General features: G+C 45.9%; 1 protein-coding gene across 1 annotated transcript in view; it reads right to left on the bottom strand.

The window, feature by feature from the left end:
• THBS4 (thrombospondin 4) overlaps positions 1–15,288 on the bottom strand; it is a 99,738-nt gene extending 84,450 nt beyond the window's left edge. Inside the window, exon 1 of the mRNA XM_088443928.1 lies at positions 15,026–15,288. Within this exon, the coding sequence (XP_088300054.1) occupies positions 15,026–15,110 (85 nt within the window). The 5' untranslated portion in view covers positions 15,111–15,288. The remainder of the gene's footprint in view (positions 1–15,025) is intronic.
• Positions 15,289–18,396: the final 3,108 nt, after the last annotated feature.

Here is an 18,396-nt window from a genome sequence, read left to right as displayed (position 1 = left end):
CGGCACAAGCAGGTAAGTAAACTATTCGTCCCCTAGCCCTCTCTCTCCCCGCAGCCTAAACCTAACCCTCCCCCCTGTAGCCAAAACCTAACCCCCCTATGCAGCCTAAACCCAACCCCCTGCAGCCTAACCCCAACCCTCTCCCAAGTGCCTATCCCTAAACCCTAACCCTCCCCTTAACCCAATATTTACTGTTGGGATGTCAGCGGTTGGAATGCTGCCACCCGGAATCTGACTGATGTCGATCTGAGCGCCAGCATCCCTGACAGCTGGGATCATGACTACATCCCGATTTTAGTTTATGGAGTACTGATATCACAAAATCATGAACCAAATAAGTTAACATTTAAGATGTTTATTGTGTATTTATGATATCTAGCACATCTGATCAACCTGTTTCACTATTGGGGACCTACAAGTCACAGCATACCTTGTCAGATTACAGCTTGGACTGGGCATTTAAGAGCTATGACCATCCTTTAGTGGGTAACCTTGGCTTTGTGGTCCCCTCTAGTATATTTAACAACCATGTGCTACACAGATTATTTTAATTACATCTACTGAACTCTCCTAGCCGGTGGGATCTTTATCAGGGTGGTCAATGGCGTTATTACAGGAGCACTGTGGACCAATAGGAAACCAAAAGCACAGAACTTACAGTTTCCTATTGGTCTGCATAGTCACAATGCCCTGTGGCACAGATGCTGTTGGTTACCGCTATCAACCAGCCAAACATACCACAGGTTGCAGCTCTCTGAGAAGCTGCACTGGCCAGCTGGGCAAGCCCTATGATTGTCAATATATGACAATCAGCCTTGAAACTATCTCTGGTACAGTATAACAGGGTTGGCCCTTCCCAATTTGGGGCCCTAGGCAAGATTTTATGGTCGACCCCTTCTGCTATGCCCGCGGGGCTACTATCTGACAGTGTGCCATGGCCTTAACACCCGACACCCTGGTGGTCTAGGGTGCTAATGAGTAAAGGGTGTCAACTCTCTGTCAACCTTAGCTGGCACAGAGGGGTATCTCTGCACCCGTCCGGACTCCAGACAGTCTGGCGGATTTCCAGACTGTCTGGAGTTATCCCAGACAGGTGTCGCCCACTCTGTAGCTGGGTCGCCCTAGACTTGTGCCTAGATTGCCTATGCCCAGGCCAACCTTGCAGTAAAATAGAAACCTTTCTTATTTTAGCAATATAATAGAAACCTTCATTAATAATTGATCTAATAATAGTCTTAACATACACTGTGGAAGCTGGGATATGTTGTTGCTAACAGGCTTAGATTTATGGGGGGGTTTTCCCCACAAAACTGAGATTCTGATTGCCGCAAACCTAATTCCCACAGTGCTCCAGTGCAAACCCCTTCCACATCCATTTCTTTTTTTAAGTATTGTTGTAGAAGCATTTTGTATTGTGAGAATTCGATGAAGACATCGGGCCAAATGTAATAGGGTGAGAGTTTAGAAAATGAGAGAGTTTAGCAGTAACCTGTCACATTGGTGGATTTTTTTCTTCAAAATGGGAAAACATCTGGATGAGATTTTAAATCGTGAGAGTTTTCTGAGTCGGAAAAACATGCGAGTTTGCTCTGTTGCTTTGTTATCAGACTCTATTACATTGGCCGAGTTTAAAAAGTGTGAGAAAACTCTCCCATTTTCTAAACTCTCACCCTATTACATTTGGCCCATCATGTTTTTGAATAATTAGAAATAGAACACAAAAGAAAAGACATGGTTTGTGAATATACATTATAATAGAAAGTAAACATATAAGAGTATCAAACATTTAAGTAGAATAGCTGATAATCCACATTAATGTAATCTGCCGGCAATTAATTATGATTTGTGTTAACGCTAGCATGCATAATTAGGTAATAAAAATGTGGTAACGAGAAATCAAAAAGTATTAGGAGGAAGTCTTTGTGGCCTTGCCACAAACCCTTGATTGAAATGGCCTCTTTTAAGCCCATTACCTCACTGCTAAATCATCTTGTATAAATTTTAAGTTTAACCAGTTTTTATGAACTGGCAAACATACGTATGACATATTTTTAGCAAACACAGAAATAACAAAAGACAATTCTGCCAAGTTAGTCTACAGTTCCTGCCAACCTGCATTTTTTTTCTGGGGAATATTTCCTCTGTACCTGCTTTCGGGAAATCCAGAAAATATGAAGAGCAGAACCTTGACCTGTTAAGCTCTTATTTACACACACTGACAGCACAGGTCTCAGCACCCAGAAACAAGGAAGAGATATAACTCACAACCAAATAAACCTACTGACAATGAAGACCACAGAGAAATAGCATTTACCCATGCTTCAGTTCTAGTCCAGATTCCAGACTTCTATAGCCAGCAACCTGCTGCAATTCAGCACTACAGTATGTCACCTTTTCTGTCCCATCTGTGGAAACTAGCTTCATATTTGTTCATTTGATCTTCCCAGAAAATTTTTCCAGCCAGGTGGCATCAAGAAGTAGCCGGGTGGGGGCCTTCACAATAATGAAATGTTGAATGCTGCTTTTATATTAATTGATTATATTGATTGAAACTTCAGATTAAAAAATGTATATATTAATTGTTCTCTTCTTCTTGTTTAATGCTGGAAAGCGCCAAAGTGCAGATTTCTTTTGGGAGGCATCAGAAACTTTACCAAGATGGTCTTCTACACATGAGCTGCGCCATCTTGTCACTGAGAAGGAGCGTCACAGTGGGATGAAGACATTTTCCACTTAGCCCAGTGATAGCCTGTGATATACTGAATTCCATACTTATCACCGCTTGTATCCTACCTATATACAGTCACCGTCTGCTCATGCTCTGCTCCTCCCTGAGAGTTGCATCATTTGTGACAATGCCATACTATCCATTACCTGACATGGTCGCAAACAGTGTGATCAGTCCGAAACGCCCACTGCGTGGCTACAGGAAGATAATCTACCAGCAGCCGTCAATGGCAGAGGGACCTCCTGGCCCATCTGTTTCCAATGTCTGCCGTGCTGCCGATCACTGCTGATTGGGCAGCCCGGCATTACCCCTCAGCTGACGTCTGCAGAGAAAAGTAAATGAACCAGCCCTCAGCACTCCCATCCCCTCCTCCTCTCTGAAGCACCAGGGAAAATGTAAATTCGCTATGTCTCCATGATTGATATTCCGATATATCATCAGTCGATATTTTTATCACACAGGGCCAAATGTAATAGGGTGAGAGTTTCGAAAATGTGAGTTTTCTCACACTTTTTAAACTCGGCCAATGTTATAGAGTCTGAACAAAGCAACAGAGCAAACTCGCATGTTTGTCAGACTCAAAAAACTCTCACGATTTAATATCTCATCCAGATGTTTTCTCATTTTTAAGATAAAACTCGATCAATGAGTTTACTTTCTTGTCTAGAAATGTCTTGATGAAAATGCTCAACGAGTTCATTATTTAACTTTCAAAGTTTTTCGGAAAAAAATCCAAGTGAGAGTCCAAGAAATTAAGCTTTAATTACATATTGCACTACGGAAAATAAATATGGCGTAAGGTGAATTCTTATTTGGATTCAACATAAGAAAGTATACACAGAACACCCAGCGAAACCCTTGGGACAAAATTGTTGCTTACCAGTGTAATTATCCAGCATGTTTAAAAATGTATTTGTTTTTGAGGTCTCATTTTAAAAAAAGGACGACTAATATCAGTAGCAGCTACTTCAGTCATGTGTGGGATTATGTCTGCACATCTTGCTATACAGCAGAGGTCTTGCGTGGCATTACACAAGGGAAGCATATGAAAAAGACTGACTGGGCAATGGAAAGTATGTCTGATGGCATCCACAGACTCCATTTGTAGAGCTTGTAGAACAAACCCAGATGTTGGCACAAGCAGGACAGACTGCTATTGTCATCAGAGCTTTTACAGAACAGCCTACTGTGCACAGGAACCACCAATAACACTTCTGTGTGCCAATACCCTCATACTGAGATAAGATAGACAATAAATGTCTCCCAAGGGGACCTGCAAAGCTAGGAAGCTCTTTTATATTTCAAATAGATTTACTTTTTATTAGAGATGAGCGGTTCGGATTCTGTGGAATCCGAACCGCTCCGAACATTGGGGATCCGAGTCCACCCGAACCCTGTTCGGGTGTTCACCGCCTGACTCGGATCCCCGTTCGGGGCCGAACGGCGGCCGCCTGATGTCGGATTCTCACTAGACAATCCGACATCAGGTCTCCTCGCGTGTAGGGCAGAGCGCAGTGATAGCGCTCTGCCCTACACAGACACAGACACACAGCCGCCAGCGGCAGCTGTGTGTTTGTTACAGCAGCCAATGAGAGTCACACAGACTCTCATTGGCTGCTGCACGGAGGGAGCCGGCTGGAGCTCACACATGAGCTCCGTCTTCCGGCTCCCTCCTCAGCGTGTGACAGAGCGGACGGCGCGGGAGCGGGGATACAGGTAAGTTTTATTTTTTTTATTTTTTTACTTGTCAAAGGTCCGGGGGCGCTACTGGGGGGGGGTCTGCACTACTGGGGGGGTCTGCTACTGGGGGGGGCTATACTACAGAGGGGCCTGCTACTGGGGGGCTATACTACTGGGGGGGGTCTGCACTACTGGGGGGGGTCTGCTACTGGGGGAGGCAATACTACTGGGGGGGCCATACTACAGAGGGGCCTGCTACTGGGGGGGCTATACTACTGGGGGGGTGTCTGCTACTGGGGGGGCCATACTACTGGGGGGATCTGCACTATTGGGGGGCCATACTACAGAGGGGCCTGCTACTGGGGGGGGGCTATACTACTGGGGGGGTCTGCACTACTGGGGGGGGTCTGCTACTGGGCAGGGCTATACTACTGGGGGGGCCATACTACAGAGGGGCCTGCTACTGGGGGGGGCTATACTACTGGGGGGGGTCTGCTACTGGGGGGGCCATACTACTGAGGGGCCTGCTACTGGGGGGGCCATACTACTGGGGGGGCCTACTACATGGGGGGCCATACTACAGGGGGGGGCCCATACTACAGGGGGGGCTACTACTGGAGCAGCCTACTACTGGGGGGGCCTGCTACTGGGGCAGCCTACTACTGGGGGAGCCATACTACTGGGGGGGCATACTACTGGGTGGCATGCTAATGGGGGGCATACTACTGGGGGGGCCTGCTAATGGGGGACATACTACTGGGGGGGCCTGCTAATGGGGGGCATACTACTGGGGAGCAGTCAACTGGGGGCACTGCATAGTGGACCGTACTACTAAGGGGACTGCATAGGGGGCACCACTGCTGGGGGACATTGTGTAAGGGACACCGCTACTGTGGGCATGTGTAAAAGGGTCACTACTGTGGGCATTGTGTAAAAGGGGCACTACTGTGTGTCGTAACATAAATAAGAGACACTACTTTATGGTGTAATGTGAATCAGGCCCTATGTGCGGTGTAATGCTAATAAGATTGTGCACTGTGACTCCTAGGGCCGTAGCCCACTTTGTAAACAAGTACTGTGACTCTGCTGGCCGTACCCCACTGGGTGGGTGCACTACTTTTCATTTCTGCCACTGCTGTGTGGCAATGTGTCATAGATGTGCTTTATACTGTGCTGTCTGTGTCGTTGTGCCGCTGCTTTGTCGCTTAGTAACCAGTCAGCTCACTGCAACCTTTGGCCAATAATGTTGAAAACAATATTATAAGCTGTGATATGGTCTAAATTGACTGGAAATTAATGTTATTGAGGTTAATAATACTCTAGGAAGAAAAAAAAGACCAATTTATGTGATTTTAGCTTTTTTTGTAAATTTTTGTAAAAAAATCCAAATCCAAATCCAAATCCAAATCCAAAGCCAGTCACCGCAGTTTGGCAAATCCAAATCCAAATCCAAAGCCGGACGACGAATTAGAACCAAATCCAAATCCGGCAAAAATGGTCCGGCGCACATCCCTACTTTTTATACTTATATTATAATTGGGGAAGTAATAAAACAGTCAGCCAATGCTGATGATGTACTATTCTTGGCTGGAAATAGTAACAGCCAACACCTCTGCTCTGTATGGGAACGAAGCAATGTATAGATGTAGGGGACATACACAAATATTGGACTTAATATACTATACAATGTGTGCATTAATACAGAGATTCCAAGAACTGTTACTATCCACTTGTGAGATCATATGTTACATAAGACTTTTTACTTAAACATCATCAAACTTTCAAATAAAGTCAGATATGAAGTATGAATGTAAATGACATTGTAAAGTATTAACATGCTGGAGCACTGTGGACCAATAGGAAACCAAAAGCAGAGAGCTTGCAGTTTCCTATTGGTCAACATGGTGTTGGTTACCAGTATTATAACCAGCTAAACATAACACATTTCATTAAAGGTCTGTTATAATGTAAAGTTGTATAGATTGTTAATTTCACATCCGGTCATTACAGACAGACGAAGCCAGATCTCACATCTTCAACACAGTGATGGGAATTGACACAGGTCATAATGCAGATAATTCAATCAACTAAGCTGCTGTGACATTACTGTCCCTGTGTATGTTAACTAATTCCCACACTAAATTTCTGCAGGGCAAGACCTCAAGTCTGTCACTTAAATACTGTTGACTTAGATAGAGATGCACCTCCATCCCAGCATGGTAACTTACTGCAGTGTGATGAAGGATGGTATGATGTAAATATTTCATAAAAATTTATATTTCTGTTAGTACATAGTATTTATCAATCTTCTGAATATGATCTATGGGCCTGATTCAGACCCGGTCGCAAGCGCTGAGCGCTCGCAACCTGGTCCATGGTGGCCCAGAGAGCATTCGCACGACTGAGCCGGCTCCGTTGTGCGCATGCGCGAGACCCGGATAGCGGCGGGCAATCCGTCACTCCGGGTCTCACACCAAAGGGAGCGTGCTATTGATGTTGAGTGACAGCACGCCCCCTTTGGTGGGTGGGCCGGGGGGATGGCTGCCCAAACGGAGGCGTTCCCATGAGAACGCCTACCGTTTGGGGCCGGCCCCACTGACATCACGAGTGATGTCAGTGGAGAGATTCCGGCTCTGTTAGAGCCGAAATCTCTCTGGGGCTTGCGGCTAGGAGACCCTACTACAAGGGTCTCGTCGCAAGCCCGATGGTCGCGATGGTCTTGAACATCGCGACCATCATCATGGCCGCTCTCTATAGCTGTGGGTGGTCACCCACAGCTATGCGAGTGGCCAGGAGGCCATTCTAAAAAAAAAAAAAGACCGGCTCTGATTCAGAGCGAGCGCTCCCACAGCTATAGTGAGCGGCCATGATGATGGTCGCGATGTTCAAGACCATCGCGACCATCGGGCTTGCGACGAGCCCTTGTGGTAGGGTCTGACAGAGCTCTACCACAATTTCGGCTCTGACAGAGCCGGAATCTCTCCACTGACATCACTTGTGATGTCAGTGGGGCCGGCCCCAGACGGTAGCCTTTATCATGGGCTGTGGGTGACCTTGTGGTAGGGTCTCGTGGCCGCAAGCCCCAGAGAGCTTCTGGCTCTAATAGAGCCGGAAGCCATCTCACTGACATCACTGGTGATGTCAGTGGGGCCGCCCACAAACGGCAGGCGTTCGCCTCCGTTTGTGAAGCCACGCCTACCAAACAGGGCGTGCTGACACTCAACATCGACAGCATGCCCCCTTTGGTGCGAGACCCAGAGCGACGGATTGCCCATTGCTATCCAGTTCACGCGCATGTGCACAACGGAGCCGGCTCCATTGTGCGCATGCGCTCTGGGCCACCATCGACCCGGTTGCGAGCGCTCAGCGCTTGCGACCGGGTCTGAATCAGGCCCCAGATCACAGTGGAGTGGGATAATTATAAGCACTGTGGTGAATGAAGGCAGAGCCAATAAACATAGTATACAAGTATTTTTTTTTAAACCTACTGTAACTGAACCAAAACTAAATTTTTAGTTTAAAGGGATAAAAATCACTTTAGCCAGGGAATAAACCTGGTGATGTTTATGTTGGTATGGTGCTTATGTTTTTCATTTAAACACTTATTAAAAGTAAAACATGAATATAAATTTCCAGAAAAAAAAGTTCTATCTTTAGTTTTTTCATTCCAAATCACATTGAGACAAATTTAATGCAGGAGAGTAGTAATCTGGGGTCGCCTATTATCTCCAGTGTGGACGGTCATCCAGGCCTCCACTTTGCACCCTACCGGAAACATAGCATCTCTCTAGGCTTTACTGAACTCTACAAGTGGCCATCAGATACCGAGATTCACCTATTAAACACACTCTGCAGCTCTGAAAAATAATGGGTCTGATTCAGTAGGGATCGCAACTGCGATTGCAATAGCGATTACGCACACAGGGCCCGATTCAGACCGTGCACATGCGTGAGACCCGGCCAGGGACGGGTGCTCCGTCGCTACGGGTCTCGCACCAAAGCGGGGCAGCTGTCGATTATGATTGACAGCTTGCCCCATTTTGGAGGCGGGCAAGGGGGGTGGCTGGCCAAACGGAGGCGTTCCCTAAGGAACGCCTGCCGTTTGGGGGCGCCCCCACTGACATCATGAGTGATGTCAGTGGTGAGCTTCAGGCTCTATTAGAGCCGAAAGCTCACTGGGGCTTGCGGGAATGAGACCCTACCAAAAAAGTCTCGTCGCAAGCCCCGATGGTCGCGATGGTCGTGACCATCGCGACCATCACCTGGCTGCTCGCTAAAGCTGTGGGTGGTCACCCACAGCTTAGCAAGCGGCCAGGAGGCCGTCTTTAAAAAAAAAACAGGGACGACCTGATTCAGAGCGAGCGCTCTCAAAGAGCGTCCGGCTCTGAATCAGGCCCACAGTCTCACCACTAATCATGCTAATCCTCTGTGATTGCTATGCTGTCACAGCACAACATAAGGACGCCCACCTTACCTCACACCAGGGGAGTAGCGAGGATGGTTCCAGTGGAGCATGAGCTCCGGGCGCCAAAATGGACAGAGGGCGCCATTCAGGTTTCCGGAATTCATGGGGAGCTGCACAGTATGACGGCCACACGTTAGTTTTATCTCGGTTTGTTTGCTCTATACCCTAAACAAGTTATGGACCTGAGATCCATTTCTACATTTCATGCTTCCCCAAGCTGCCCAGATTGCCTCCCCTCCGGCCCTCCCTCCTCTGCGATCATCTTCTGTCACCTCCCCTTTCCTGTCAGATTGGTTACATTCACTTCTCACCTCTTTTATTCCCTCTCCTCTACCCTGTGATCATCTCTTTGCCCCTGTCCTCTCCTTTCTTATTGGCTTCGGTCACCTCCCCTCTCCTTTTCTTATTGGCAGGTATGAGTTTAAAAAAAGTCACTGCTTTGCTATATAAAGTAATGATGTGTTCCTACTAACTTCCTAGGCATAACCACAAAGTGTTCCCACTCCAGTGACAGCTGCTGGGGGCAGTAATTGCAGTAATAGCTGCGCACCCTGTGGAATCTCACTCTAGCACATGTATTCTGTCAATTTCAGTTAAATGATCAGAATATGTAATACAATCTACTCTATTGACTAATAACAATGATTCAAAAGGAGCAAAAGTCTGGTCCTAGGTGCTATACATAGATAAAGCAGTGCCAAAGGAGCTACCCATTAATGTCAGACAGTGCATCACCGAAGCATTCTATTCCCCCAATGGGACTTCAATGCCCAGCGTGATGCTGCCACTGTTTGCTGTTTTTCTCTCTATTTCAGTATTCCCCTGCAGGCTACGACATGCACTTTCTCCGGGCGCCATGGTTCCATGCTTCTCCTCTGCCTCACACACATCTGCTATACTTAACAACAGGGGCGCCGAGAGGGGGGGGAGCGGGTACAGATTACCCGGGCCCGGTCTTCCTGAGGGGCCCGGTGGGGGCCCGGGTCCGGCGCCGCTCCCCCTCCCTCACAGCAGCCCAGCACACAGCGTGTGCTGAGCTGCAGTGGAGACTGCTCGTGGCTGCTGAGCAGCAGCCACAGCAGTCTCCTAAGCCTGTGGGGGAAGCGATCACACTGATCGCGCCCCCCCTGGCTTTGCGCCGGGCTGAGGGGGCTCAGAGCGCCCCCTCTCCCCAGCGCGCAGCGCTGCATTTTTTTTTTTCCGGGAAGGGGGCATGGCCACACCTCCCGCGATTAGGCCACGCCCCCTATTACCCGGGCCCGCCGCAGCTCTCAGCGGGCCTGCTTAATAACACTGCAAAACCATCTGTAACATCGAGTACAATCACAGCCTGACACACACCTTACCTCACACACATCCGTAATACTTAGCAACACTGCAAAACACCAAGTACAATCGGTGCATCACGCACACTTGCACAAGGTCAGACCTTACTCGGGAAGTGCTAACCTCATCGTACGCAGTGAAAGACCAAGCTGTCTATGGCATCAGATAATTTCTGCACGCCCCTGCAACAGTGTTCAAACGCAGTAGCACGCCTGCGTATCACCGACCACCACCGCTGTCACCTCCCACAAACGGTACTTCCTGTCAATCACTCTGTGATGGGTCTGCATAGTCACTGTAATAGCAGGCCCGATCACAGTGGCTGGTTCGCACACGTGCACTGCGATGCATGTGAATAAGACAACAATCGGCCGATTGCATGCGTAATCGCAGTTGCAATCCTTGCTGAATTAGGCCCAACATCCACTAGGAACTCCTTTCGATATTTATGTTGGTACCAAGCAAAATTTTGCGGCCTGCTATTAAACATATGTAAAATAAATTTACCAACAAAGGAATAAAAGTTATGTTTTAGTTTAGAATTAGTGCGCCTCGAAAAGAAGACAACTCCTTTCTGTCCTGCCATTAGTAAGGTATTTTACAATAAAATACATTTGCAATGGATCAAAGTTATGAACTAGTTTTGATATTAGTTATCTAACCTTCAGGGAAAATAATCGTTTTTGTAACTTGTTATTGCTTCATATTTATGGAATTTGTAAATTTAAATATGACACAACTTAATTAAGAGTAAGACATGTTAAAGTTTTGATTGGGAAGGTGTGCTGCTTTTGAGCATGCTTAATGGGAGATGATCAAACCTTTAAGATGGATAAAGTAGAGAGGTTGCACATAACAACCAATCCTCTTATAGCTACCATTTATCCAGTGCAGTCTATAAAATGACATATGCTGATTGGTTGATATGGGTAACTTCTACATATGGGGGAGATGTACTAAGCCTTGGAGACTGATAAAGTAGAGAATGATAAAGTACCAACCAATCAGCTCCTAACTGCCATTTTTCAAACACAGCCTGTAAAGTGACAGTTTGGAGCTGATTGGTTGGCACTTTATCACTCTCCAAGGCTTTGGCCTATATAACTCTTGAAGGTTTGATACATCTCCACCTTTAGCTATTAAAGCTAAATTTGGAAAGAAGCTCTTTGAATTGTATCAGTCATGGCCTTTTTAAATATCTATCTATCGATTACACACGCAGTTCTGCTGCGAAAATATGCTAATGTTTGCCTCTGCTCAGCCAGCATAGAGACGCCCACTACCGCTTTCTCACATCCGTAAGACCTCGCAGTCCTGCATATACATCGGTAACATAGGACCATCACGCAGAATTACAGCAGGTCTGACCTTACTCAGAAATTGCAAGTCTCGTTGCACGCAGTGAGTACTCAAGCTGCGAATGCCGTCACAGTGGCTAATTTATGCATGCCCATGTAACAGGGTTCAAAGAGACAGACACTCCTGCGTTTCTCCGACCACTCCCCCATCACCACCCTGAAGGCTGGCGTCCCGTCACTCACTCTGCGATGGCTTTGTATCTGCGTATGGGATCGCGATGCTGGCCTGTGCACGCGCACTGCGGTGCATACGCATGCTACGCACCATCTGCCAATCTGCGTATGCTGTTGCAATTGCGTTCCGTGATGAATATATTCCTAACAGTACTATATTCCTATTCCTAACAATACAACCTGAATAAAAGAATAATTCCAATGTACTTTTATCAACACATATACTCTTCATGGGAAAAATCAGCCAACATTTCTGATTTTCCCACTCACTTTCTAATTGATTAAATTAGTTGTTGGTGTGGATAGAAGTTGCTGTGGCATTTAGTTCGTGTGCTCATCGCACCTCCCAATATTTATGATTTAAAGTTCGTCAAAGAGGGGGCGTGATCGTCTAGAGAGGGGCTGACACGTCACTTTGGGGGCATGTTATAACCTTCTTGTGCAGGATCCAGACAGCCCCATCCTACTTACAATCCCCTAAAAACATCCCTTCAATGCCTGTTGGCACCTGCAGATTGTACGTGCGGTATTGAAGGGGCAACACTTTATCTCCCAACTTATCTGAATGGGAACGAAAGTCCTGATAATTTGGATGATTGGCAGTTATTGATCAATCAGAGTCAATGTACTGAAAATAGGCAGATTGAAGACATCACTGGACCTTTCTCAGGAGCACAATGAGCATATTCACCCAGGGGGAGATGTATCAAACCTTCGAGAGAGATAAGTGGAGAAGTTGCCCATAGCAACCAATCAGCCTCTAAGTATCATTTTATAGACTGTGCTAAATAAATGACAGAAGCTGATCGGTTGCTGTGAACAACTTATCTACTTTAGGAGGTTTGATACTTGTCCCCTTAAATCAGTAATACTCATGAATATTGTCTCTTCATGACAAAAAGTAAACAAAATAACACACAGTAAATATAAACATGTTTATTTATGTGTAGTCTGTTCAGATATCTGTTTAATATGCCTTTTTCTGTGGGCAATTGATACCCCTTTTACACCAGAGCAAAAACCTGGGTTTTTGCTGGGTCTACCCAGGTCGCAGCTCAGTGTAAAAGGGTCCCTGAAAAATAACCCAGGTCAAGTGACCCAGCAATCCTACCCAGGTAGCTACCAGGGTTGGACCCAGGATGGACCCGGGTAATGGTGCAGTGTAAACGGTGCAACCAGGGTTATCTGACCTGGGTCATGTATAAAATGAGCTGTTGGTGGTTGTGGAGCATTCACCTCCCACTTTTTATGACCTCACAGGTTTAGCAGGGCAGACCTGAGTTCAGTGTGAACAGGGCTGACCTGGGAGTAACCCAGATCAAAGGTGCAGTGTAAATGGGTCTGACCAGGGTTGGAACCATGTCCAAAAACCCAGGTCGGACCTGGGTTTTTGGTGGAAAAGAGGTATTATTAACAGGTGTATTATTACAGACTAGATACTTTTAGCTCATACATGTGAATGTGATACGGGGGTATTCTATGCGGAATACATTAGTTCTACACCCCATAGATGATGCTGACTTGAGGCTGACATGTTATTTCTCTCAGGGTTCTATTTATTCCTGGCTCAGCGGCCGCATTATGTTTCGCTACACATTGCAGCAACTGATTTTGCAGTTAATCTGGGGCTCTGCCAGGGTTTCCTCCTAGTTGCTGGCAGTGTAACGCTGCTGGGAAAGGGTTACAATACAATGGGCCCTTGCCATTCATGTGAGTTCTAGTTTAACCCTGTAGGAATCAAGCGAAGCCTCTCCAATTTCGTTTGGTCTCCATTTCCGGGAATAGCTAACGCCATCCTCAGATGGTGTTAGATAGCGGTGAAAAGCTAATCTTTTCCTTGCTTATTAATTGGACTGTGGCTGCAGACCTCATAGACCAGTGATTCCCAACCTCGGTCCTCAAGGCACACTAACAGTCCTGGTTTTAGTGATATCCAGGCTTAAGCATAGATGGTTAAATCAAAATAACTAAGGTACTAATTAAGTCACCTGTGCTCAACTATGGCTATCCTTAAAACCCGGACTGTTAGTGTGCCTTGAGGACCGTGGTTGAGAACCCCTGTCATAGACAGTAATGGGGATCACAGTAAAGGATGAAAATCTCTGTCAATATGCCAGATATTTGACTTATATACTCTTTATAAGTATACTCCCCAGTGCGGATGGTTTAGTGCTCAATATAGGAAAAAATTAATAGTATAACAAATACCTTGCTCTAATGCCATGTGGGGGAGATATACTAAGCCTTGAAGGGAGCTATAGTGAAGAGAGAGAGCCAGATGTACCAAGCCTTGGAAAGTGATAAAGTGGACAGAGATAAAGTACCAGCCAATCAGCTCCTAACTGTCATTTTTCAAACACAGCCTGTAAAGTGACTATTAGGAGCTGATTGGTTAGTACTTTATCTCTCTCCACTTTATCACTCTCCAAGGCTTAGTACATCTCCCCCCAATGTGTCAACTAGTCAGCTTCTGTACTTTTTCAAACACAGCCTGTAACATGACAGTTAGGAGCTGATTGGTTGGTACTTTATCTCTCTCCGTGGCTTGATACATCTCTCCCTATGTGTCTAAGGACTTATTTTTTTTAATTCAAAGTATAAATAGTTGAAGAATGTTAAAATTGGTACTAAAAGAGCAGCCTATTTAATGATCAAAATTATTGACCCTGAAATGTGGAAAAAGCTTTCCTAGAGATTTTGCATCTATTGAATATTTTTATTTTCTGCATGTTTTAAAATATCCTCTACAATATATAAATATACTCTTTAGATTTGTTGCACCTTTGTTATTCTATTAAATTGTTATTGAAGGCTTTTTAGGGCAATTGATCCCCCCTCTTCCCCCTTGAAGGCTGAATAGGCTGCTGTTTGGCTGTGGTCCTTGATTTTCATTTTTCTGGGCACGCATAGAAGAGTGTTATTAAAACTTGAATTGGATGATCTTGCTTTATTGATGAAAGTATCTACTGTACAGTATGTACTAAAGCACTATTATACTATGTGCATTCCGTTGTTTTGTGAAATTCTCTATTTCCAGAAAAAGAATCTAGTAGCATTTTGGTAGAAAACTTATTAACCTTCAATGTGTGCATAAAGCCAAAATAAAATACATTGAAACTTTATATAATTTGTGAATTCAATCATATAAGATCTTCATGTTCATCCCCTAGATGCAACCTATTATAATATATTATTTACAATAACAGTGGAAACCTAACATTTGCTAGTCTGTATACATAGTTTATGAGCCATTAAATAACATGAACATTAAATATGAGTATGGTTAGGGCTTACCTTGGTAACTTGTCTGCGCTTCACATCCCCAGTATAATTCCAGCAGAACCTGTAACAGGAGCAGCAAGGTTTTCCTTTTAGGCATTTTAATATGTACTATGTGATATTATCTAGGAATAGACGTTTCTTCTCTCCCTACAGCAGAGCGGATTCCTGGAGCTCCCCAGGTCTGCAGAGTGGATTGGAGCAGAGCAATGACCCGATCTGCTCTAATAATACATATACATGGGGAGAACCTCTGCATACAGCTGGACAGCAGACGTCTTCTCAGGGACACTGAAGATCTGCCCTTACTGCTTGCAGTGCTTATTTGGCAGTCCCCCTGGCAAAAAAAGAGGTGGGATCTTGGGGGACATTCAAGCTGGTCTTTAAATCCAAGGGTGTTTATTACCTACTTCAAAGAATGTGTAAGAACACTTCTTGCCTGGCATAGGGAGTTTGTGCCAGGAGTTAAGTTTCATATTGTAAGAACATTTGAACAGCCATTAGGCCAAAGTTAACAATGTCTGCACTACAAATATTTCTAGGTCTATATCATTACTACTGTACACATGTGCACATGCAGAATTTGCAGTTACATTTGGGTTCCAAAATTCTCTTCAGGCTGATATGACATTGGAGTGTCCTAGATCACAGGGACAGCTGAAAAAACTTTGTGCTTTTAAATTCATTTCATTTTTTTTTTTAACCTTCGAGTCGCTGTTCGCTGTCTCCGTGCAACAGAATGGTTGTATGTAGCCAGATATCTCTTGAAAACTTATAAGCTCTTGAGGTCAGTATAGCTGCAATGCCTATAATATGATCCCCTTAATGTATAGGGGTTCCGTATAATTTGTCGACATTCACTGTGTTGACATGAGAACTCTGACATGGCAAAAACGCCAACATGCCAACAGTACAGACGTGTCGACCTTATGAATGTCAACAAAATAGGTGCCAGGATGGGTGGCATTGGTGCCTTGCGCGTTTTGTGACGTCTTTCTGCACCATATAATTATGTCTTCCCCCTGCCCCGGAAGGAAGGCAATACACGTTCACAATTCCTGCGGTGAGTTGTTTTCCCAGCCCTGAACCCCAGTGCTAAAGATAGTATATTTGGAAAGAAGGTATGGAAGGTATATGTGGAGGATGAGTCCCACTCGTTCTTAGCACTGAAGGCGTTCAAATCCAAACTGTGGAGGGAGGTGTGTAAAGGCAGCACCTGATTGGACAAGTGTGGCAAAATCCATTAGTCGTCACCTCAATTACTCACCACCAAAGCATACAATATTCCAGCATCTCCACTAGGCTCAGGGCTGTAGCTAGGGTAGTGCAGCTGGTGCCATCGCACAGGGCAAAATAGGTCAGGGAGCGCTGTTTGGGCCTGTCAAATTTCTGTTTATTATCATTCTCACTTGTAGCTTCCTCTTATTTCATCTCCAGCATCTCCTGGCCTCCCCTATCTCTTCCCTGGCCCTTCCCCATGAGTCCATTCCCCTTTTTTGGGTGCATTATGCCCCTTTGAAAAATGAGGGGGGCGCCAATGCTCTTTCTGGCACAGGGCACCAAAAAGTCTAGTTACGGCTCTGACTAGGCTGTTGGATAAATGAAAAACTTAGTGATCAGCATCAGCGATATAAGAGGTAAGAAGAGCTGGTGCACTTAATGAACGTTTGACTTCTAAATGGGATCAGTGTCATGGTGGAAATATACTGGAAAAAGGAAAATTGCCATTAAACTTGTATTTGAATAATATCTTATTAATATTAAACCAACAAGTTCCAAGATTCTCATAAGAACAGCCACATTTGCTTACACAGATATTTTCATGGACTGCCCATAATAATTCCAGCGACATGAGCCATGATGCAGAGTAATGCTGGGTACACACAACAAAGTATCAATATAACAAGTGATATATTGCCAAGGTATACGTTCAGGAAGCCGGCCGTATCAATGCCGTCAGCAGGCTTCCTGGCAAGGGTTAAATGACAGGCGTTGAAATTTCGACACCTGTCATTTTACCAACGCCGGGAGACCGGCGTCCGGCATCCAGATCAAAGTGATGCTGGGTGCCGGGCACGGACAGCCACGGGGGGGGGGGGTTAGGTTTAGGGTTCCCGGGGGGAACTTATGGTTAGGCACCCCCCTCCCCGGGAGGTTAGGGTTAGGCTAGGGGGAGGGAGGGTTAGGCACCCCTGAGGGGAGGTTAGAGTTAGGCACCCCCCCGGGGAACTTAGGTTTAGGCGGCAGGGAAGGGGGGTTTAGGTTTAGGCACTTAGAGGGGGGGGTTAGGGTTGGGCACAGGGGGGGGAGGTTAGAGTTAGGCACCGTAAAGGAGGGTTAGGGGGTAGAATTAGATTAGTTTATACTTACCATTAGGACGATCGGGATTTCCTCCTTTGTCGGGCTGCCATTGCCGGGATTTGAACCGCTGGCCGCATTCATTGCCAAGTGTGTTCCCACTTTAGTGAACACACCAGTTAGTACAGCAGCATAGTGCTCTGTGCATGGCACATAGGGTGTACACACACATATGTGACATACTTGCCTACTCTCCCGGAATGGCCTGGGAGGCTCTCGAAATTAGGTTGGGGTTGCCCTGAAAAGTGGGCAAGACTCCCCGCTGGCTGTCTACCCCAGGATACCCCCCCCTGCCACAACCACACAAACACCCCTGCAGCAGGGAGGTCGATGATGTGATACACGCTGAATCGCGACATCATAGTTCCACCCCCTACATCACATCACAATGCCAATAATCTCGGCATAGTGTAACTGGGCCATGATTATTTAAGCAACCCAATGGCTGACTGCCGTCCTGCCGACTGGGCAACCGATTTAGCAAGCTATACACACTTACCAATCGGTCACTCGACATCACACCTGGGTGGACATTTAAATTTGCCCGTGTAGTTGTGATGTTACTTGGCCCCCTGGTGGTGAGCAATACCTGATCTGGATTTCACATTAAGGGCTCTATTTACTACAATCCGCATATTGAATGCAGATTGTAGTGTGATATTAACGAATGAATTCGCATTGCGAATTCAGGCAATATCACAGGGATTTACTACAAATCCCCTGCAGGGACAGAGCTTGCGATAAAGCTCTGTCCCTGCGAATCCCATCCGCACACTAGTCACGGTATTTTCGGAAAAAATACAGTGACAAAGTGCCTGGGCATGCGCCAAACAGCCGCCGCTGTTACCCCCACCCCCAGGGTTAAGCCCCGCCCGCTCCCAGCGCTAAGCCCAGCCACCCGCGATCTCGGACCCCTACAGTTGCTATAGGGCAATTGGAGTAGAATTCGTAAAATTCTACTCCAACCCCTAAGTATCACTTATTTTTAGTAAGCAGATTGCATTTCCCATAATTGTAATGGGAAATGT

This window comes from Taudactylus pleione, unplaced genomic scaffold (genome assembly GCF_031769625.1).
Source record: "Taudactylus pleione unplaced genomic scaffold, aTauple2 ptg000336l, whole genome shotgun sequence".
NCBI classification, from domain to species: Eukaryota; Metazoa; Chordata; class Amphibia; order Anura; family Myobatrachidae; genus Taudactylus; species Taudactylus pleione.
Note: the sequence above shows the minus strand (reverse complement) of the source record. Positions and strands in the feature narration are given on the sequence as shown.